Source organism: Brachionichthys hirsutus, chromosome 5 (genome assembly GCF_040956055.1).
Source record: "Brachionichthys hirsutus isolate HB-005 chromosome 5, CSIRO-AGI_Bhir_v1, whole genome shotgun sequence".
Lineage (NCBI taxonomy): Eukaryota > Metazoa > Chordata > Actinopteri > Lophiiformes > Brachionichthyidae > Brachionichthys > Brachionichthys hirsutus.
The window spans coordinates 13,426,633-13,451,150 of record NC_090901.1 but is presented as its reverse complement, the minus strand read 5'-3'; the positions used below and the strand labels follow the sequence as shown (position 1 = coordinate 13,451,150).

Sequence of the window (24,518 nt, the reverse complement as noted above, 5' to 3'; positions counted from 1 at the left end):
AAATTTGACAGGTCGCATTCAAATTATTTGTTGGGGAACTAATTTTCTTGACTACTACTATAAATTAATGCATTATTCTCTTGAATCTCCAAAAGCAGACTGCTCGAGACAGATCGCCGCCCACTCTGAGTCTTTGGTTCTGTCCAAGGTTAAAAGGAATCTCTGTTGCCAAAGCGCTTGATCTTGTGGGACAAGTTGGGTTCTGTCTTTTCCAGCAGGTCTGATGATGATGAATAAATGTATTAGATAGAATGTATTACAGTACAAGTACAGTCAAACAGTAGCATGTATTACAGTACAAGTACAGTCAAACATCCTGTCTAAGAGGAGCATTTCTAAAAAGCCCTTGCGGTCTTCTTCGTACATAGATCATCGACATTTAACAAAACAAATAAAACTAATATTAAATTACTAACTTGATGCAAAATAACAATAAATTAAAAATACATAATGTGTACAACGTAGGTGGACAAAAAGAGGGGGGGGGGGGGTTGATCCGGAGAGAGTCGTGATGACTATCTCCGTTTCTGTCCCCCTGAAAGGTGTATTTTTAGGGCCGTTTTGAAGGAGGCCAAAGAGGTGCATGTTTTGAGGGCAGGAGTCAAACCGTTCCACCCTTGGGTGGCTGTATTATAAAAAGATAATTTACCCATGTTGGTCCTATAGGAGGGGGTAATCAGGTTGTTGTTTGAGCTCCCTCTAGTGTTGTGGCTGTGGGTGTCACTAAATCTTTGAAGGTGTTTAGTCAGGTATGCAGGGATTGAGGGGACTGAGGGCGGAGCTGCAGTGACTATTTTAAATGCCAATCCCATTTTGAGTTGTTTAACCCTATCTTCTACCCTGAGCCATTTTAGGCCAGCAAAATGTCCAGGAAGAAGGTGGGTCATGGGCCCCAGATTGAGGAGTAGCCGAATCAGTTTGTTTTGGGAAGTTTGGGGCCTGGTTTTCTGTAAAGTGCCTTGAGATAACTTTCTGTTGTGTATAGAAATAAAATTGAATTGAATCTGGCTGTAACCACCTTTTTTAATTTATTGCAGTGAGCACAGTGCTTTGCAAAAAAAAAATGACAACTTTAATTTATATATTTAGTTTTTATGGCTTTAACATGTTAGATTGTGTTAATATTAGATCTGTTGTGGATGTGCTACATTTTTACCTTCGATTTCACGCTATGTGCTAAACTAAGATACTATTGCCTCCAACTGCACATTTATCGTAGGTACAGATAAGAGAGCGGCATCCATCTTCTCATCCATCTCCAGGTCACAAAGTCGGAGTGTATTTACCTAAACTGTGGTCTCTTGCTAAAAGGTGCATTCATCTCAGAATCTCGGTGTGTTCAGCTAAAACATGACCCGATGATAGGGTGTAATCCCATTTACTCTCCCACTCTTATTACAGTGAATGTTTTTAGGCATCCGTAACGCAAGCAATCCGTTTCTCCATTACTGTGGCGTCTTCAATCAGAGGAATGCGGCTGTGTCCTCGTGTGTCCAACGCATTTCAGCGACAATGTAACAGTAATGCAATAACAATGTAACGAGGCAATAACTAAAGCAGCTCGATTGTTCCCTGAGCGAGGGAGTGATCGCAACGTGGCTGCACATCCCTCAGGATCGGTTGCAGCTGACGTGGAATCATCGGCGAGGGCCATCATGGCCCGATCCTGTTACTCGTACCAAATGTTACACAGCGCTTCAGGCATCTAGCCAATAAAACACGTTGCAAATGAACTGATGGATCTTTTCTCTCTTCACATGCCAAAATGCGGGTTTGAGCACATTTTGTTTAAGAACTATCTGCTGTATCCTTGAGAGGAGTCAAAGAGCGTGGCATCAGCTGAGGAAACTAACACTGTCGTATTATTAGCAACACATCAAAATTCACTTCTCTACCTTTTATTTTCAAAAGCTATTGTATGACAGAAACAGCTCTTCCATGATTTCCCCCATTTACTCCAGCCTGTGCTGGTCCAACGCTCAAAGGCTGTTACCTAATCATCTTTGTAAAAGCTTCCAGGAAGTGGTTCTGGTTCATGGTGCGTCCTTCTAATGGAACAAGTCTGACCTATTTACTGGGAGAGAAAACCAGTTCTGTTGGCTTCCTTTGAGAGAAACAAATGAAGCCACATTCAGAGACTGAAGGATTTATTAAATGTGATACATTGGAGCATAAATAAATGCATTACACTGAATGCACTTGCCTCTTGAACCACAGACAAACATGGTATGTAATGTGAAATTAGAATATAACAGATATTTGTCACACAGAAGGCATTTAAGTCTAAATATGAAGCATAAAAATGCATAGCAATTATATCCTGTAGAATAGATAAAAATAGAAATGAATGCTACAACATGAAACGCCAGCGAGCCGAGGGTTGCAGCTTAAAGCCTTTATTCGTTTTACAGTCGGAAAATGACTGAACTTTGGTCAAATAGTTCAACTGTTCCTCTAAAAATGCAAACGGGGCATTGGGAGCCGACAGCATTTAAATACAGGCCCTTATGAATGGCAGAACCGAGAGACGATAATGAAATTGCTGGAACTTCTGGAAGTGGATCAAAATGTTCAGTAAATACAGTTTTTTTTCTGCATAAAGATAAAGATAAATCCAAAATTCTATATTCGTGAAATTGATACAGGGTGACAAAAACATTACAGATATGCCTCTATGGCTTGAACAACAAGCAACTACACAACAATAAAAGTTGTTTAGATTTTTTTTCTTCAATAAACAGCAAAAAAGCATTTTGTGCACACAAGCCAAATTTCAACAGGAATTAAAAAAAAGCAATGTTTTGTGTGGTTTACGTTATCCAACGGGGGCAGCGTGCATTCAGACTCAAAGACCCGATGCTGAGAAGCTGCAAGGCGTGGTCCGTGGTAGGAGGAGCGCTCCTGCTGCCGCTGCTTCTCAGTCTACATTCCGGTACCGGGTGAAGAGGTTGTAGAGGACGCGGAGGGTCGATTTAAGGTCACAGTTCACAATGTCTGGGAAAAAAAAAAATAAATAAAAAAAGAGTAGTTATTATATGAATGATCATATTAGATTCAAGCAGCTCTACAGCGCAATGGCCCGCATCTGCAGGGGAAATCAGTTGTTGATCAATTGCCAATCCACAACAATCAACAACAAGCCTTAACCCTAACCAAAACATTTAGCTGAAAGAAGCCAAGATGCTGAATATTGTATGTGTATAAAATACATGCCATCTGTGGGTTTAAGACACTCTTCACGTCTCCCATGGCCATTTCACTGATAATGTAAAACTTCAAAAACACTGAAAGGAGTTGAAATCTTGCCCTCTACCGAGGAGATTGTGTTTTCTTCACCATTTTGTCTGTCTTCAAACAGCCGGCTGAGTAAACCAACACGTTCTCAATGGATTTCAATGAAATGTTGCCCAACGGTCATGAAATGTTGCCGAACGGCGGTCCTTGGAACAGGGAAGATCGATTTCTACTACGGTAGATGTGATGATTAGACTTTGAGACCGATTCTGATCCAGGTCCAGCTTTTGCAGCCTTTGTAGAGGGATTTGATTTTCCGAGTGACCCTCCAGTGGCCCATATGTAATCATTAGGGCTGAGGAAAGCTCTTCATCTGATCACTGTTTTGACACTGGCTTTGGCAGGAAGGAAGCTTTGATCATTCCCCGAATTCCCTCATTAGCAGAGATCAGTCAACAAACAAAGAGCCGCTTCACTGTGCTATTGAAGTGTGTGTGTGTGTGTCCTACCCTCGGGTCGGGGCTTTGGCCGCTCCAGCCCCCCGTCCTGCATCAGCTCAAAGGAGAAGGACACATTGTGAACCTGCAGAGAAAGCGATGAGGGTGTGACAAGGCAGTACGGGATGCATATTCACCACTGTGTGTGCACATTCACACACACACACTCACACAGCCCAATCTAAAGTTTACACGTTTAGACAGAGGTTGGCAAATCACGCAAATCATGAAACTCCACACACAAGTATCCTCTCTGATAGGAAACCGGCTTGCTAAATCCCACAAAACCCTCTGGGTGGATTCAATCGTGCTGCCACAGCTTCCTGTGTCAGCCAACACAACAAGGCTCTAATTCTGTAAGACCCGTAAGCCTTCAGCAGCTGCACAAACACTCTGATCCCTCATTTATTAATGGACACATCAGCAGCGTCGCTCTAGCAACTCCAGCTCTAGGAACGTCGCACCACCTTGGATATTTAACGGAAGCGCATGCAGGAAGAGGATAGAAGGGAGCAGTATGGCATTACTTTGTGTGGCTGGAGGAGAAAACAACCATGCATGCTGGAGATGGATGTTATCAGGTTTTCCTGGGAACTGCCAATTATAGAGGCCGTGATGAATGATGTCAAAAAGCAGGGCTGGTGTTTCTACAGAGCACGGCCTCGGAGTCTTTGTGGGGGCAGCGAGTCCAGCTCCATTTAAATGAGCATCCAAGTCAGGCCGACCTATGAGCAAGACGTGTGTGTGTGTGTGCATGTGTTCGATGCGGTATCTTGATTATTGTCTGTAACAGTAAGACAATAGTTGGCATCATTTTTAAGCGTGGTTATAAAAGCCTACCTTTGCAGCAGCTCACTCTCGTTAGTCAGATATCAACTCTGGCCTACTGATGGGATCAGAGGAAACATCCAAAGGAACCCGAAGCCGTCGAGTCTTTGGAGCTGTCAGGGTTCACTCATCATTTTTGCCAAACCCTGCCTCTAAAGTTTGCGGCGAGTTGATTTCGAGCCCGTTGTGGAACAGCCGTCTTTAACGACAAGCGGGGATGACTAAATCCATCTCATCATGCAGCTGGTGTTAGATTAGATCTCTCCGTTCGGCGGTCTATCCTCGTAGGCTGGTTGAGATTATGAGAGTGTGAACTCACGAGTCTATTTAAACAGCCATGAAGGAATCACTGTGCATCAATCCTTTTGCCCCCCCCACGCTGCAGTGGTGAACTCAAAGCCTTCGTGTGTTAAGTGTAACCGGAGGCATGTGAATAGGAAGGAGGAGAATGAGCCTCAAGTAGAGATCTACTGAGCAGGAGCGCTTTCCTGATGTCTCGTACTACTTTTCACTGCCCACCCATCAACAGGCCCCTAGGACCTGCAAACACACACACCTACACACACACACACACACACGCGCGCGCACACACACACACACTCGGTAATAGAGCTGAGCCCTTAAACCACTCCAGTGTTTCCCTGTGCGAAAGGAGATTACAGATGCTCTGGGGCTGGTGCCTACTCTCCAGGCCAGGAGCTTGGCAGGGCTGGCTGGCCGGGACCCAAACAAAAGGCTACTGTGGTGTCTCTGCAGAATGCCTGTTCAGAATACCGCAGAACTACGAAGCCAATAGACAAGGAGGGCTGGCTCCGCGCTGGGCTGGCTCTGGGGGAAACGGTGGCATTTATTCGAGCTATTGAAAAGTCCTGGAACCAACTGCAAGAGGCTCCTCAGAATTGGAGTATTGATTTAAGAGTGTTCCTTAAAGGTCCCATATTGTGAAAAACTAACTTTTCCCATGTTTCTACACTATTATGGAGGGTTTGGGTCCTTATAAATCCCAAAACAGCAAAATAAACCATCAAGTCAATCCTTTGTAGTTCAGTAATCAACTACAAAAACATGTCCGGCAGAAATACTCGTTTATGTTAAGTCACGTTGATAAAAACGTGCGTCCCTGTGTCTGCGCGTCCTCGCTCTACTGCGGGGTTTTCCCAGCATAGAGTTTATTTTTGGTGGTAATGTTCCGTTGAAAATTTGCCCAAATATTTTAGTGTGTGGTAAACAGACAATCTCCGTTCCTACCCTCACCTCTGGTTACGAGCTTTGGGTAGTGACAGAAACAAGGTCGCGGGTCCAAGCGGTTGAAATGAGCTTCCTCTGGAGGGGGGCTGGGCTCTCCCTTAGAGATCGGGTGAGACGCTCCGTCATCCGGGAGGAGCTCGGAGGAGCAGCGGCTCTACACCGCGTTGAGAGGAGCCAGATGAGGTGGCTCGGGAATTTATTTAGGCATCTGGGAGGCGCCTCCCTGGTGCGGTGTTCAGGGCACGTTCCACCGGGAGGACACCACGGGGACGACCCAGGACATGCTGGAGAGACAATGTCTCTTGACTGACCTGGGAACGCTTCGGGATCCCCCCGGAAGAGCTGGAACAAGCGACCGGAGGGGGACGTTCGGGCTTCCCTGCTGCTGCTGCTGCTGCCGCGACCCGGCCCCGGATAAGCGTTTTGAAGATGGATGGATGATTCAAAGCATCTTTATTCCGTCCTGAGATTATTTGCGGATCATGTGTGTGTGTGTGTGTGTGAACTGAGTCTCACCCTTTTGCTACCATTTCTGGCAGAGCTGTTTGAGGCAGAAACGACGGACGCTGTCCTGCAGCATCTGTTTGGTATTTGGACCAAAGGCTGCCACAGATATGTCATGTAAGCTCCTGAGAACTGCGTTAACTTGTGGAAAAATTGTATAATATGTCTCCTTTAAACTAAGGGTCACAACCAAAGATTGGTAACAGCTTCGTCTCTGCTGCACCTTAAACAGAAACCGTAAGATCCACCACTGCTTGTCTAGCTGCCTTGAAAATGGTGGATAATTCTTCCTGTCTGGTTGCAAGCTGCACAGAATTCCGTGTGACCCAATCAGTCAGACCAGTAGCATTCAGGCGTACGCCACTCACATTTTCAACAGGATAAAGCTGCAGTTTGGCACCAGAAGGATTACATAACTTGTCTAAGCTAAAAAGAGCAGAAGTCACGATGTAAAAATTAGAATACAAGCCAAGAACAACGGCTTGTTCGCCTACGTTTTGCAGTATCTCAGCGATAACCTGCTTTGAACATGATGCAGATGCGTTTTGGAAATATTTTTGATATATTTGAGAGACCACAGCTTTTGTCTATCATGAAGGTTCAACATGCAAATAATTGTCAATGCATTTAATGCCGTTAACTATTTTTGGTCATTAATTGCGTCAATTTTCTTATATCCTACACTTGTGAAATGCATTAAGTTTTAGTGGTTATATTTACATTCCCCTTTTTTAAAATCGAATCACCCCCTCTATAATAATCTAATTATTGCAGTAAAAGTACATCCCTCATCTCGGTCATTTTGTACTTTGCCGACTTGCGTCCATTCTGACTTACGACCAGGTGGTTAGAACCGATCTCAGTCGTAACTCGGATAGTACCTGTATGTATGTACATGTGTGTGTGTGTGTGTGTGTGTGCATATAAATAAAATAAATTATGTACCTTCTGGTCAAAATTCTCTGGCGTGAGGAAGAAGTTGTAGAGCGGCACGAAGTATCCCTCCAACAGTCCCATCAGCAATACGAGATAAACACCGTCTGCAAACTGAGACAGTTCACAGTCTGACGGATTACTGCTGATTCAGGATACTCTAGACGTTGACATGCTTCAGGATCAAGAGACATTTTCCAAACGGGGGGTGGATTTTTGGAATGCTCACTGAAAATCTGAGAATTTTGGATTATCAGTGAACAAAAAAAACAAGAAATTGCACTTTAAAAGGTCTGGAAAAAAGACAAAACAGTACTTGAAATACGCTATAGTGTGTAAATATTTAGGTGCGACTTACCTGTGTGTCCAATTCAGACACTTCCAGGTTGAGCTTGTTCAAGTGTTTATTGACAAATGTGATCAGCGTCTGTGAGAACAAAAAGGGAAACGTTCATCACACACAACAGAAGGTACAACCACCCGAAACAAGTCAGAGGACAGTTAATAAACATCTTGGCCTCTGGTAGCCGTAGCAACGATCCGTTTTAACCCTTTATTCAAACGCATCATATTTGATACACTTGGCTTTTCAGGATTTTGAGACTTCTACGGTACTTCAGCAGTTTGATTGCTCTTCCCCCAGAGACTGGAGAAAGAGTGGAGGGACACGGAACCCAAGCTGCTTCAAGTCCTTTGTGGTCCATGTCCTCTGCTGGTGTTGGTCCACTGTGTTTTATCAAATCCAAAGTCATCCCAGCCTCTACCAGGAGATTCCAGAGCACTTCATGCTGACAAGCGTTATGGAGATGCTGATTTCCTTTTCCACAGGACTTGGCATCTGCCCTCGCTTCCCAAACTACTCTGGCTGTGAACGATTGGACGGGCACGTCACCTGACCTGAGCCCTGTAGAGAATCTGTGGTTTATAGTCACTAAGAAGAGGAGAGAGGGGTCGTCTCCAGGCCGCAGCCACGCAGAAACTCATGCTAGACGTTTTCTCTCGAGTGTGCAAAGCAACAAACTTTTCAGATGTCCAATATTTCTATCACTTTTAGAATGAAATTACTGAAATAAAAAAAAATTAATTTCATGCTAAATTTTAGAGGGTTTCTTTCCATGAAGTCCAAGACTGATTCTCGAGAATAGATGAACGAACCTTCTCAAGATGAAACTGGTTGTGACTCTAAACAATATAGAATCGTTCTGCTGAATCGTTTTGGGAGTTTTATCTATTTGGTTATTATTTTCCATGTCAGACCTTCGTAATAGTAGCCGATAGTGTCGAGATGTTACTGCAAAACTCCAATACCTTTTTGACAACATTCAGTTTATCTGGAGCGTGGTCGAACAAGGTGTCGAAAGCATCTCGCTCTGTGAAGAAAAATTCTAAGTTAATTGCCAGCCCCCCCAAAAAATAATAATAATCAAAGACAAGAATTTTCCTTCATGTCTTATTGAGTGCAATCCTACCATGTCTGCCAGAGAATGCCCTGGAAGGGGAGAAATAAAAAGAATATGTTGGAACAAAAATCAGATGAGGTTTCTGCTTATCGACATTTTCACACTTGAGTATTAATAGAACACAAGAGGAAAAATAGAGACGCAAATCCACTTAAATCACAGAGGAATGTAGAAAATAGAGGGATTAAAATGACAATGCAAAGCTCACGCTGGGGTACCATAATTTGATGAACAATAAACAGAGGTGCATCTTGGGAATTCCAATAACCCGGGCATCATCAGCGGGACGTTCACGTACTACGGCACAATGCAATCACCTCAGCAGCAACATGCCTGCTGGGTACTGGGACAATGAATGAAGACATGCCTTTCTGTGCATGCAGTTATTCAAAAGGGAATGGTGGCCTCTGGTCCATTACAACAGCGTTAACACTCTGGAGGATGTTGCATGTTGGACTGGGTCAGGTGGTGTCGGGCAGGGGGAGCGAGTGGGTGCACACACAGGCGCACTCTCACATATGTTCACGGTGTAATCTGCGATGGCAAAAAGGAAGCCGGTCTGGGCATCGGTCCTGGTGGAGCGGTAATAACCGCATTTCCGAAGAGACTGTTTGTGGACCTGATTATGTGCTTGTGTGTTGGTCTGCTGTTATCTCCCTCACTGCTGCTGTCAGGCTGCAGGAGAGCCTCCCAGGAGGGGGAAAAGGTTGTGTGTCTGTGTGTGTGTGTGTGTGTAATACTTCAAGGTGCCATTACATATCTTGTTGAAGTACAATAGTTGTCTCCTCACCATTGCACATTATTTAAGAACACCGTGTGCTGCACAGGTGTGTTAGAAAAGAAAGAGGAGATATGGACTTGTAGGTTTCCGGCTTCAGAGCATTTGGATTTTAAGGACAAGTTGTGTGCAAGACTCAAATTCAAAGTACTGATCATACTGCATCAAATGTCAAAATCATTCAAGCCCAAAAAGAAGTTCGTAAAGATTTTTTTCCTCTGCTTCAAATTGGACTTCTGTGCTTTTAAGGTTACATATGTTGGTATGAGCATGGGATAGTGGAAAAACAGAACTGACGCACTCCCCCCAAGTTCACTGAATTCTGTGCATTTTATTCAATGAAACTGGACGTCTACATCAGGATTGCTGCAGACTTTGCCGTTATGGAACCAGATGCTCTTTTAGCCTTCAGCTGGTAGATACAAACACAATTGAGGAGCAGATTCTAGTAATCTGCACTCTGATTTTCTACCCTCAAATTTGTACATGTGCCGACCGAAATTATCCCAACATGTGGAGCACTTCTGTGCCACTAATAGAATCTCGGGAGTGAAAATGGGCACTTACTCTGTGTTGCCAGTGATTTCCTCTTGGATTTGTCTGGACTGAAGAATGCCCTCTCTTTTCTGAAAGACACAAATAGAGGACAGTCTAAAGAAACGACTTCTGAACATAAATAAATGTCTGCTGCAAGACGAAGTAGGACAAGTCTAAGATGACTTCACAGCAGCGGAGACGCTACATTCTCAACAAAGAGTAGACACGCAGAAGCACAATGGCCGCACCAACCTGGACAACCACGACTTGAATGGAAACATGATCCGGCAATCTGATTGGTGCTCTGAAGTGCTGCGACAGCGCCACCAGCAGGTGCAGGATGGCAACAATACTCTTAGCATGAACCGCTAATGTGAGGGGGGGAAATGGCGTTAGTTATGAAACACAGAATGTAAATGATGCAAGAAGTTGGCACGAAGGTGGGAATCAGAATCTGTACAATCAGCACGATTATAAGCTTTTCTCTTACATCAGGTTTAGAGTTACAATTCAATTCATCATTTCTACATTAATCTTGCTCCCAGAAGAGTCTTCATCTGAAGCACACTTCTTAAACATCGTATTTGCATTAATTTGACTGAATTATCATCAAGTTATTAAATTACATTTAAATTAATGCATTCATTTCATCTTCATTTTTCCGCTCTGCGGGTCCCAGCTTGCTATTAGCAGAGGCAGGGTACACCCCCTCCCGAACACGATGCTGGCGCATCAAAGGGCCACACAAACAACCGCTCACGCACACACACTCACACACTACGGACAATTTGGAGCAGCCGATTCACCTAAATTGCATGTTTTTGGAGGTGGGAGGAAACCGTAGAACATACGGACCCCACACAGAGAGGATACGGACCCAGCAACTGCTTGCTCTGAGGCGACAGCACTAACCACGCCGCCACCATGCAGGGGTTTGAGTTTGCGGGACGTGATGTTGAATCAAGGGACAAGATGCGATTCATTATTTCTTCAACCACATTTTCCGTGCTCAGTAATACGTGGGCATTGCATGTATATCAAAGTTACAAATTCAGATCAAACCCTTGTTAAAAACAAGTAACATGCTGAAAAGAAGGAAAATGGGCAGGACAAAGCCCAGCATTTATCCAATGACCGTCCAGTTTTGACGCTCGAGCTTGCCTGTGCTCCGTGGCGCTGTGGGGAGAAGTCGTGTCAGTTACCGGTGATAACTAGCTGATTCTGAAGAAAAGATTAAAGTATTGTAACGTATATTTAGTTAATGAAATCTACACACAGCGGTACATATTTCACCACTTTGATTTTTTTTGGTAACTGAGCTTCCCCTGCAGAGCAGCTTGGAGTGCGCACTGTACTTCCTCTACCGGAGACGCACCGCGTAGCGTCACTACGTACAGCTGATCCTGCCTTTGCTCCGCCGAAAGGAACCGAGACCCGCTTTTCAGGTGGACTTTTTTGATCCTCTCCAGAGTCCGGATGCGCGTTCACACTAGCCCAAACGGAGCGGATTATCCGAGGAAAGGAACTCTGGTCAGTTTAAAAGTGTGAAAGCACCCTAAGAGCAGTTCTAAAACCCCCAATAAGAGTCAAGAGCAAGGAGCGTGACCACGCCCAGTGTGGCGCAACCGGGTCCCCGCCCTGGAGCCAGACCCGGGGTCGGGGCTCGTACGCGAGCGTCTGATGTCTGGGCCTCCTCCCAAGGGAACCATAGGGGTCAGGTGCAATGTGGGTTGGGTGGCAGCCAACCCAATCTCCAGACACAGAGACCAGCTCTAGGGACATGGAATTTCAAGTGTATACTGTAAGAAGTGTCTACAGCTACAGTTAGCTAAGAAGTGGGACATTGGGAGGACAGAAGAGAGTAAACAGGAGTACAGGGAGATGAGACGCTAGCATGCAGCTTAGGTGAAATGGTCACTCCCAATTTGTCTGTCTGTCTTTCATGTGGCCCCGCGATGAGCCGGCATCTCACCCGGGGTGTTCCCCACCTCTTGCCCGTAGCCAGTTTAAGATGGGTTCCAGCAGAGCCCCTGACCCGCAAGTTGTAAATGGATGAAATCTACAGATACTTTAAGAATCATTAGTATTTAATCATTAATAAAATGCAGCACGATTCATCAGTGTTGCCGCTTTAACTAAATGAAATGGCTTTAATGCCATTACATTGTCCAGTGAAAAGGACAGACGTGGGCGAAGCACATTACACAAGCTGCCTTTTCTGCCTTTTTGATTTTTTTTTTTTAATTATCTTATAAAATATTCTAATATATTGTGATGCAAGATCTTTTTTTATTTTCCACGAGAAACGAAATGAGAATGAGACGCTCTCCTTACAGTCGACATTCCAGCGAATGCTCCTGGTGGAGAGTTTCAGCGAGTCGTTGATGCGTTCCAGGACCGTCTGCAGCTTCTGTTTCTGGGCGATCTCGGACTGGGTCACCTCTGCCACATTTAGCTTCTCACCCTCGAGTTTCTCTGAAGCCCAAGTCAAAGACAGAAAGTCATGATTCAGAATATGTACAATTCTACAGTCACAATTGAAACTGCCCCCTTGTTTTAGAGTCAGACTTTAATTTCCAGAGGCATTTAACTGCACATTTTTACCAAACAGTTTCTGCAAGACCTGCCCATCATACAGGTCTTCAGCCAGGTCCTTCACAATGATCCTCTCTCCTACCAGAACGTCATTTATCCAGTCGATCAGCACCTACACAGGCAGGAAAAAAGATAAACCACTCACGGCTAGAACTTCTGAAGATTTTTTCTACATTATTTATCTGAACATGCAACATGTCTAACAACGCTTCTCTTCAATAACCTCCAAGCTAGACTTGTAAGATTGCTCCTGCAGCTGATGCTCCCGATCACCATGCCGCCAGGTTAGATTATTGATTATTGAACAGTGATGGTTGATTCCTTTTTATGGCCTTTGTTGCCAGTTATCAACAGATGCCTGTCAAAACCCACACATCATTTTAGCCTTTTTTTACCTTCATGAGCTCCTGCAGTTTGCGGTCATTCTTTGAGTTGGGGTCCACCATGGTTCGCACTTCATTCTCCTCTAACAGTAGAAACAGGATACATGTTAAGAGCTGGGCAGGGGGGGGGGGGGGGGGTCATTGTATTTGTTTGTTTGTGTGTAAGATGTAGAACACAGTTTGAATAACTCAAACTCCAAGTTTTTTTGTTTATTCAATAGAAACCTTCATTAGTCTTAAATGTTTTAATGTTGAGGCGTACATTTACGTAAAGGCTCCTTGTCTGAATTTCAGATGATCACCACCGTTGACCCAAAAGCAAGAAAGGTTGGTTCCAGTCACAGAGATTCTAGGACGCTTTTCTCTGGAGCCACGAAACCTAACTGGACCTTCTGGTGTTTGTGGATCAGCAGGTTGTCCAGAGCAGGAAGAATGGAGCCGATGCTGTGAAGAACACTCTACCTACACTGAAGCATGCTGGTGATGCTCTGGAGCCGCTTGGCTTCCTCAGACACTAGAACCTGGAGCAGGAAGAGCATTGGATGGATTCCATCAAGTATCAGAAAATCCTAGAATAAAAACCCTCACACTTTATGAAGAAGATGAATCTTAAACCTCATTGGACATTCCAAAAGGACAGTGACCCCAAAATAAACGTTAAAATCCATCAAAGCTTTGGTTTCAGTAGAAGTCCTGGTAGGATCTGAAGAAAGTTGTAGGTGGAAGCAGCAGATACACCATGAATATTCCAGAACTGGAGGTCTCTGTCCATCAGGTATGGGATAAGATTCCTCAGGAGTGCTGCAAGAAGCTGCGTCAGACTAACATCGCGTAAGCAGAGCGTCGCAGTGAAATGGTCTCCACAAAGCATGAAAGACACTCGTCATTCAGGAACAGTAAATGTAGTATTCTGTATTACGGTACACAGTATCGTGTAATATCTGATATACCGAGCTATTTAAACTGTTCTTGTTTGACTTGTTTATGGTAAACTACTGATTCTGTGTGTGTGTGTGTGTGTGTAACAGGGATCATGAACTAGCCATTTACCCAGCATGGTGTCCTCGGGGTCCAGCTCATAGTGGGACGGGCTGAGAGGAAGGTTGATGGCATTGATCCCTTCTTCCTGAAGCTCAGACACTACCAGGAAAAGAAGCACGACATCACAAGGAGGTAGGGCAGACATATCAGTGAACACTATTATATGGAATGACGTCACGTGACCCGGGAGTGTGCTTCTGTTGAGCCATTGCTAAGTGTTGGACTCCAGCAGATGTCACTTTGTGACCAATCTGACCATCACAGCAACTTTAATCAGTGCTAATATGGGGAAAATACAGAAAAGCTAAGGAGCCTAAAGTCAAAGGAAACAAACTTTAGAGAACATTGGACTGCATTAGAAGGCAACAATCACAGGAACAAAGTGTCCAAAGGTCATGGCATCAGTTTCCACAAGTAAGTAAAGTTTGTAATTTGTGATAATTAATGAGGACAGGTTATAATATTCACTGGCCAAAAGACTTATGCATGTTAACTATGTCGTTTGCAGTAGTTGGTGTTGAAACATGTCGGTCCATGAGATAATAATAATAATACATTGATTTTATATAGCGCTTTTCTAGATACTCAAAGACGCTTTACATTGTATGTGCATTATTCATTCACCACATTCTTAGTAAGATGACAGGGACGAGGCTGCCAATCTCAGCTATCAGTCCTCCTGACCTCCACCGACATTCACTCACCCACTACATTCACCCAGGCAATGTGGGTGAAGTGTCTTGCCTTAGGACACAACGACAGTGTACACATATGCCCGAGCCGGGAATCGAACCGCCAACCTCTAAGCCACCTGCGCCACCGTCATCGATTCATTGGAATACTGCCACCTTAAGAACAGGTGAGCGGAGGAAAAGCCAGAAAGCCCGTCTGACTAATAACCGCTTGTGTTCTTCGGTGGATTGGGCGGCTTCCTAAATGTTTCCTGATTTGACAAACAGCCATTAGCAGCCCCTCCATCGAGCGCAACATGACGCCAGGCAAACACAGACCGGTTTGCTTCCTGCTTCTCAGCGGGCTTTAGAGAAACCCAGCATGGTTTTCTTCTCAGTGTGTCAGATAGCTGAGGAGACCAGATCACTGCTAATCTGTGTGTGTGTGTGTGTTTGTGTGTGTGTGTGCGTGTGTGTGCGTGTGTGTGCTGAAAGCATGGAGTGAACATCCTGTGTATTTCTCTGCCTCCACTGGAACATCCCTCCAATCGACTACCCCAAAGCGCTTGCATGCTGATTTTACAGTGCATCTGCTTGAACAAACACACACACACACACACACACACACACCCCTACATCACACGGTGGAGTGACTTATGCATCACCCTCTTTGTTTCTGTAATTTACCACTCACTCGCCACTCCTCTTATGACCCACTACAGAGATCATTCCAATTAGGGTGTTGTGAGAGAAACTAACTAACAAACACGAGCTATAAAAAGAGCACCAACAGATTAAATATACACAACATTGAAGATTTCACTCCATCCAATATATGTGGGCAACCATCAAATATTTTCGGGCCGGTAGTTTTCATCTGGTGGTTGCCCGACATTTTTGCCCATTTTCGCCGGAACATTACCACCGAAAATAAACTTTAGGCAGAGAAAATTCCGTTGAGCGTGGACGGGCAGAACGCAGACACAGGGACGCACGCAGGCATGTGCACGCACATCTTGTGCACGTTCCCCCTGTTTGACGCCAAGCGGAGAGGGATTTCTTTCAGACGTGTTTAAGGAGGTAATTACAGACCTACGGAAACTACGCAGGATTGATCGGATGGTTTATTTTGCTGTTTTGGGGTTGATAAAGACCCAAAATCACCATAATAGTGTAGAAACATGGGAAAAGTGAGTTTTTCATAATATGGGACCTTTAATACAATCCTAGAGGGGAAGAAGATGACAGAGGAATGGAGGAGAAGTGTACTGGTACCCATTTTCAAGAAGAAGGGAGACACAGAGTTGCGGAAACTATAGGGGGATAAAACTATTGAGTCTTATGATGAAGTTATGGGAAAAGGTGGTTGAAGCTAGAATAAGGACAGAAGTGAGTATTTGTCAGTATAGCAGTATGGCTTTATGCTGAGGAAGAGTAGCACATACGCAATGTTTGTGTTGAGGTTAGCAATGGAGAAGTACAGGGAAGGTCAGAAGGAGCTGCATGGTGAGGACAGTCATGATGGACGGCTTAGAGACAGTGTCTCTGAAGTATAGACAGGAGGCGGAGCTAGAAGTGGAGGAGATGAAGATGCTGAGGTTCTCCTTGGGAGTGACCAGGTTGGACAGGATTAGAAATGAGACAATAAGAGGGACAGTGAAGGTTAGACGTTTTGGAGACAAGGTCAGAGAGACCAGACTTTGATGGTTTGGACATGTCCAGAGGAGAGACAGGGACTATATCGGTAGAAGGATGCTGAGGATGGAACTGCCAGGGAACAGGACTAGAGGTCGACCCAGGAGAAGATACATGGACGTAGTGAGGGAGGACATGAGAGTGGCTGGTGTTGGGGAGGACGATGCAAAGGACAGGGTGAAGTGGAGAACGTTGATTTGCTGTTGCGACCCCTCACGGGACAAGCCAAAGAACTACAGTAGTAGAAGTAGCACAAAGAGAGAGCTGTGAAAACCTTTAAACACAAATACCAATCAACACAGTCTAATGCAATTATCATGTGTGCTATTTAAGAATGAGCAGGAGCATAGAAGCCTGGGTTGCTTGCTAGTGTGTAGATTCATATGCAGTATGAAGGAGAGATACGGGTTTTGCATCAGCCCCCCCCCCCCCCCCCCCCCTGCTGTATATGTTCAGCACGGAGTTGATTTGTTGCCAGTTCAAGCAGAGGCGTTGGTATCCTCACCCCTCCTCCTCCCACACCTGGGCCAGTGTCATAAAATGAGAATACGTTTCTTTCCACTTGTTTCAATAATGACAAATATGAAAGAAAAAGAAAAACCCAACCTGACAGGGACGTGACTCCTGATGATGCTAAACGTCAAAATCATGCTGATGTTTTTGTCCTACCTGGAGGGCAGAGGGCTCCACAGCCCATGTCTGTCCGTCTCCGTGCCCCAGTCTTGAGCATCCTCTCCTGGCTAGCAGGACCAGCTCTCTCCCCTGCGGCTCAGCCTCTCTAATAAAACGCTGCACCACAATATATATTCTGTGTTGTAGGGATAGAACCACACTAACCCTCTTGCTTCATGCGTTCTGTTACATGCAGCCGCTGACCTCTTTTCATACCATCTCACCCACATCCTATAGCCCTCTTACGCTCCTCTCCTTCTTCACCCCGTCATTACTCCTGTTCAAACCCCTCTCCCCGGCACACGCAGTGAACTGCCATAAACGTCACAGGGACTTCGATCTAATCAATGACCCACGCAAGAACGACCTGCCCACAATTTCCATGAAATGATGGAGCACACCGTGTCTCTGCAGTGAACGTGAGCCAGCGTGGATATAATGAGATTGCATGCATGTCCTGTGGACAGAGGCAACATAAAACTGGGCTCAGCTGTGCGCCAGTATCATGAATGACACAAAGCAATCATCCAATTGAGGGAGACCTTTTTCATTCAATAATAAAAACTAGCCTTCAACAATCGACGACACGCTCTCTGAAGCCTGGTGTTTTTTCCAGAGCAACGCTTCATCAATACAAGCAGAGTACTTGACCAGAACTTTTATAGAGTATTTTTGTCCTAATAATGTTTATAAATCTTAAGGCTGCAGAGATGAGAAGCAACAATGTACAAAGATTTCAGGTGTCTGCACTTTCATTCAAGTATTTACTTCTTACTTTTATTCCCAACATTTGTACATAAATATCTTTACTTTATACTCCTTACACACACACGCACACAGGCTCCTCCCTATAGAAAAGTGATTCTCAAATAGTGGGGCACGACCCCGATGTCAGGGGGGGGGCGCCTGTGACCGCTGAGAACATGCTTTTTTAGCCGTACGAGATTAAAGTGTAATTGCACATCCACTCCAGTAGTTGGCAGTGGCACCCTGATTGTCAGAGTGTGCGCAGGGAGTGTTTTCGCACGCAACATGCACGCCGCACACAGCACAGAGCAGGCGATAGGAAGAGCAGTTGTAAACAAACCCTCAAGAGACAGCGTGGAGAAATATTTAACGGGGAGTAAAAGAGAGACAGAGATGATAAAACAAAAGAAGGGCAGTCGAACGCCAAGACGAGGAAATATGACGTAGCGTACGTAGCGATTGGCTTCACCGTGACTACGGTGGGAGACGAGGAAGGACCTGACTTCCTCATTTTGCTCAAAGAAAATCAGCACAATTGTTTTTTCATTTTGGTTTTGTAGGTTAAAGCGTTTTATATTTTGTGCTCCTGAGTTAATGCTGCTGATCAATTTTAATTTATTATTATTTATTGATGTTATTTAGTTTAATTTATTATTTAGTTGTAAAAATTGTAGTTTTAAGGATTAAAAAAAAGATTCAGGCAAATTGATGCACTTCAAATATTTTCTGTTGCAGACTTTAAAAAAATGGTAATAAAGTTATTCTTTGTTGTAAGTTGATCTATATTTCTTTTTATGTTAATAAGGATACAAGAGTGGGTTTTTTTTGGAGGGGGGGCATATGTTTTTTTTCTTCCTCGGGGGGGTCGTAACAGAAAATAATTGAGAAGCACTGCTTTAGAGGATTGCTTTTATTTTTGCTTCATTGCATGAGCAGGAAGAAAGCTTGAATGTTTCAAGAGAAATCTAAATACTCACCTCTTGACTTGAATATTTAACAACGTTTTACCTTCGAGAGACTCAAAGCTCCTTTACCTTATCATTCTGTACTACAGACATTTTTTCATTTATTTTACTATTTATTTATTATGTATTTATTCTACATGCTATTTTCACTTTAAATGATTATTCTCTCATTTGGCTCATTTTAAATGAATATTTGATGCATCTATATCGATGCGACGAGGTTCAGCTAAGTTCGGGGAAGTGCGTTTCCCACGATGAGAGAGAGAGAATGTGTGTGTGTGTGTGTGTGTGTGTGCATGAAGCACTAAATGACTGACGGGAAGAATTTAGTTTGAGTGCGTTTGATGCAATTCAAATGGTTTCATTGGTCCGCTGTGAAGAGGCTAAACGTATTGGCTGCACATTATCCTGTTAAAAAAACCCACCAATGAGCCGCCTCGTTGTAAAAGCCACAGGGTTCAAACTTGTGGGAAAAAACAGCGTTCCGGAAATTCCTGTAAGATTTGACCGTTATTCTGTGAATACAAAGCAGCTGTACCTTCGGCGGCGAGAGCGGCGCTCACTTCTCAGAAGGTTTGTGGTTCGAGTCCCAGGCCACACACCGATGTATCCTTGGAGGCTCAATGTTTCCTCTAATTTTTCATGTGTCTGAGCAAACACAAGAACTCCCTGAGCAGACCCTCGGACCAATGTGGGCAACATCATAACAATAAATTTTATGTTGAATGCACTTTATATTATATAAACCTCAAAGTGCACAAGAGTATAAAAAAACATAAAAACAAGAAAATCAACAAATAAAACATAAAATTAACAAACAAGGGATGTACAACATTTGTTTATCTAAACAAGTATACAGAAGAGGAATGGTGTTAACTGTGGATAATGGAGTATATATATTTTCTATTTATATATTATAGTATTTTATATAGTATATATGCAAGCATTTGTTGAATATTTTGCTATAAACTGAATAATAGGGTTGACAGTTTTCCACTTCTTCCGACTCCTCTTTTGAACTATGTGCTGCATCTTGTTATTTTATCAGTATCTCTTTCCTTTGTATCTACAAATACATATTTTTATACATGTTCGAAAATAACATTCATTCATTCATTCCTTCATGTGTGCACTGTGGTCAGGAGGGTGTCCTGGAACTCCTCGTCTCCAAAATACAGTATATAACCCAATTTGTCCTGTGTCCTCACGTCTACAACGGTTGGACACGTTGTCCAGGTTGACGCCCTCGCCTGCCTGCAGCTTTGACTTTACACGCATCGGCTGCTCCAAACACTTCCAAACCATTTCTGGATGCTTTTTTAATACAGTTCATTAAACTAAATTCTCTTTCACATTCTGCTCTGGATGCTTGAGATGCAGCACAAACAGCTGAGATGTTTTAGCTCCTAGATTTTAGTGCTGCAGCACCACGTCTGAGAAGGTGCTGATTGACCCACGTTTAAGTTCTAGCCTCATTATGGACTTGAATTCAACACGTTCACTAGTAATGACCTCCAGAATGTGGGTTCTGCAGAACAGCCTCACACTTCTCTGCCGGCGCAGCAATGTCTGCTGCTCCATACTCAGAAGTGACGTCAGAGCTCAGCCTCGATGTCAAAAACAGACGACTCCTCCTTCATCCTCTGGAAAACGCGCGTCGCTCGAAAAAGAAAACATCTCCTCCAGTCTCAGCGTTTCTTCTTCTGTTTGCGCTCCAGCTAAAAAGAATCACCTTTCCACTCTGGCGGGCTGAGATGACGTCACCGCCCGTTCGCCTTGTCATTATTATAAAGCGTCTTCCCTCCACATCGGCCGTCGATCAGCTGCGTAAAAGCGCACGCGTCACTCACGTTGAAAAGTAGCACAGGATGAGTTTTTACGCGTTTCTTTTAATTTCAATTCAGGTTGGATTTTGTTTTGTTTTTGTGCGCTGCGGAGATTTTCGCTGCGCGAAGACCGCATCAGCAGTGCGCAATTGCGCACGCGCGCAGTTTAGAGCGTAACTCGGAGGAGAGACCAACACTTGTACTTTTTGAAACCAGTAACATGTACTCGAGTACAGACTGAGCGACCTTTGACCCCGGCTCTGGGACTCAACCTCACAACCGCAGCCCAAGCTGCCCCCCCCCCCCCCTCCCACAGCGAGTGGGCAGAAGGTGACGCGCCTCATTCCACGCGGAGCGATTCAATACCCTACAAGGAAACAGACGCAGCCCGCGGCCATGAAAACACGCACAGGCCGCCACGCACGCTGGAGGCGCTTCTCCCACATGCACGCACGTTAACGCGACAGTAAAGTTCATGACGGCGCAGCGCCACGACGATCACCGGCAGCGTCCTTTACCGGGACGCATCCCTGTACCGGCGGCTGCTGTCGGTAATCCAATCCGATAATCCAACCCTCACGTCTAAAACGGTTACCCTTATCGAGAGATCCGTTCGTTGCCCTCGTTTACCTTCTTTCGCCTTTTTCCTTCTCGCCAAAGTCCCACCGAGTTTTCCCAGGAAAGAGTCGTCTTTCTTTCTGGAGGACGGGGATTTAGGCGTCGGGGATTTGGGAGAGGACGGAGACTTCTGGGGCGAAGAAGCCATCGCTGGAGCGAGAATCGAATCCGGAACACTTCAGACAAAACTGTCCGAGATGACGCGAAGATCAAACTCGGTTTGGAGCTGAAGTAAAAAAAAAAGACACCAGCGTCCACTCCCTAAAGCGGAAACGGAATTCCAGACATTTTCCCGAGGAGGAGGCGCGTCGGAGAGGAAAGGCAGGCTCTCCAGCAGAGGGTGCAGAATGACCTCTAACACGTGCATCAGTTATCTCATCCAAAAACCACATATTAATGACTCGGATAGAGCGCGAACCCCCCCCCCCCCCGGCTCGCTCAATAAAATAAATACGTTCATTAATAACCAACCCGGTCATGCATTCAACGACTCTTGGGTCCAGATGGTGATACAAAGATTGTAAATCGTTACATTTTGATATTTTTCCTTGATCTCATTCTGGATCAGACCCAATAGACCATTTTGCATGATACTGCCGATCGGACCCTCTATTATGACTGTGATGTTTGTTGAGTGAATTGAATGTTTATTTTACAAGATGTGACTTTTTTGAAAAAGCCACCTTTATAAGTAAATATAAATCTGAAATGTTTTGTATCCAGACAGACGGGTATCCGGATCGCTGTGAACATTTGATGAGATCTAAGTTTGACCAAGACCCATCTTCAGATTTTTTTCCCCATCATGATCCAGCCAGCAGTTTTTCTGTCATGCTGCTAAACGTCAGACTGACTGTCAGACAGACAGACAGCAAAACACAACCTCCGTGGAGGAGGTAATAAATTAATGAATTATCTCGGTATTGAATGTGCAAATACTTTAAGGAAGAGGAGATATAGGAAAAATATTAGCTTGGACTTAACATGATTATCTATCCGTATTCATGACATCAGACATGCATACGTCTTTGCATTGTAAAATGCTGCATCTGTCACACATGTTCTTAACAGCCCACATTTGTTGGTTGTTCTGCAGTTCTTCCACTCTCAACTGTAATAAAAGAGTTTTGAACAAAGTTAATGCCATAACTTGTGTTGGATGATATATTTGCTCAGCTCAGGATCAGCCCTGGACAGCTCCATAGATAGCCAGCTACCTATGGAGCTGTCCAGTGCTGATTCAGAAAGTGACGTCTTTTTAGTGGCATTGACTTTGGGAATGTTCTTTATCTTTCCCACTTCAGTTGGTTTTTCGTTTTGCGCATGTCTATGGCAAGACAAGGTGGTGGCTTTTTTGTTTTGCTTTGATTTTGTATCGATTATCTTTGTTCCTGCGTGATGATTGCATTTGAATGGAACTTTTCCACATTATTAGATGTTAATTTATTCTGATCACAAACTTTGGTTTATACTTGTATATCTCATTTACAGTATGGCTTTATCTTTTTTTTTTAAAGTGATATCAAAAGTCAATATTTTATTGTAATTACTTTGGTGGCTAAAGAGTTAAATAAAAACATGAATATTTATTTAACAGCATGTTAAGGAGTAGCTACTTTTGTTTTACATTAAATGACATTACATTTAGTTACATTTTTTACTGTGTTATGGTTTACATTTGGCCTTCGGAGGGCAAATATAATGCTAATGTGGCCCCTGGAGAAATTGAGTTTGACACCCCTGCTTTCTAGTGTTATTACGCATTGCTACCGTTCAGCAGTGCGCCTCTGATGGAACGTCTGAATGACAAAGGAATCTGAATCATTCATGTGGGAAGTGCATGCAGAAATTCTCTTGTCGAAACAAACATTTCATGTTACAACTTTTTTGAATGCCAACAATATGCTTCCCCCCCCCCCACATACACACACCAAATTATAGACCAAATTATAAATGAACCTTTATTGAATATCTTTTTCCATTTAAGAACACGAAGCAGCTAAAAACCACAACAGACTTTTCACTTTTCATGAAAACTCCACTCACTCTGACATAATTGTGTTAACTCACGACATTTGCAAACATTTACATATTAAACACAGACTGTCCGGCTTGTTCTCCGATCCCTCACTTTACTCATCTTGGCGTTAGCGATGAAAACCCAGCAAAAACAGAACAATCACAGTTCAGCTGACAGTAGAGCGAAACCCACTCTCAGTTCCAAGAGTAGAAAAGTTTTCTTTGCGTCAAACCTTTCAGGAATGTCAGATCTCTGGCCTCAGCCAGTGATGTCACGGCGAAGGCTGTGACATCACCAGATGCACAAGACTGCGGATTGGCTCTCGACTTGCATTACATGCAGCGGTGCATCGTACCAGCTGAGGAGACTCTTTGTCCTGCCGTTAGTGTTTTGGTGCTACGAAACAATAACAAAATTAAAATATGCACAACAGAGTTAACACACACACACACACACACACACAGCTGCACAGTGAATTACATCAATAATATTTTTAGATTTATGACAAAACAAATCAAACTGTGCAAAACGCTAAAGCTGCAGGTTCATGTTCTCTTCAGTGTTACATTTAAAGTCAAGCATCCACATGAAGCCGATGCCGATCAGGCAGTTGCAGTATCCAAAGTGTTCAAGCAGAACAAGCATCCAGTTTCAGGTCAGCGTCATCTTGGGCCGTGACAGATTACACGTCTGACACGGCGGTCAAAGAACCTTAATGGCTGTGACGGAAGTAATGAGCTCAGGCTCCATTTCCATTCCTCCTCGGCCTCTTCATCTCTCCCTGTGCAGCCCAGCACTTTAGACAGACTTGCAGCTCGCATCCCCTGACACTAGCCTAAGCACATTGGCAGCTTTATTAGAATACACAGAGTCTGTTGTGGTCAGATTTCACCCTGTTAAAATGGTGTCAGGCAGAGCCATTATGTGGCTTTCTACCATCGACTATCCATCCTTCTCCACAATGCCGAGGGTGCTCAGTATTTTTGCCAGCTCTTGAGCCGCTAGCTGTCCTGCATCTGGGCCCAGTGAAAGCCGTAGCCCCCAGACAGCACGAGACTCTTCAGATCCTTGTCCTCAGCCCTCTCCCTCAACCTCTGCTCCTCCAGCACAGACACCAACGTGTCTCGCTTCTCCACCGTCCTCATGAGCTGGGCAAAGATTTCCTGGTCCTTCTGCAGCTCGGAGGCACTCTTCTTTGTATCTGGAGTGAGATGGAGGAAAGAAGAAAAAAGGTTTATGTAATATTATACATGATTAAGTGATTGT

The 24,518-nt window shown here is 44.2% G+C and overlaps 2 protein-coding genes across 2 annotated transcripts in view; both read right to left on the bottom strand.

Annotated features, from left to right (window-relative positions):
• Window positions 1–2,136: 2,136 nt before the first annotated feature.
• parvaa (parvin, alpha a) lies at window positions 2,137–21,477 on the bottom strand. Its single transcript, XM_068739157.1, has 13 exons — window positions 21,245–21,477; window positions 14,048–14,137; window positions 13,010–13,080; window positions 12,624–12,726; window positions 12,354–12,494; window positions 10,272–10,387; window positions 10,050–10,108; window positions 8,714–8,733; window positions 8,553–8,614; window positions 7,603–7,671; window positions 7,257–7,358; window positions 3,744–3,816; window positions 2,137–2,994 (listed from the first exon to the last, which is right to left on the bottom strand). The coding sequence occupies exons 1-13, from the start codon at window positions 21,378–21,380 to the stop codon at window positions 2,918–2,920; spliced, it is 1,119 nt and encodes a 372-aa protein (XP_068595258.1). The 5' UTR covers window positions 21,381–21,477; the 3' UTR covers window positions 2,137–2,917.
• A 1,690-nt stretch (window positions 21,478–23,167) lies between these two features.
• LOC137893552 (F-actin-monooxygenase mical2b-like) overlaps window positions 23,168–24,518 on the bottom strand; it is a 46,509-nt gene continuing 45,158 nt past the window's right edge. The window contains exon 38 of the mRNA XM_068738962.1: window positions 23,168–24,453. Coding sequence (XP_068595063.1) covers window positions 24,254–24,453 — 200 coding nt within the window. The 3' untranslated portion in view covers window positions 23,168–24,253. The remainder of the gene's footprint in view (window positions 24,454–24,518) is intronic.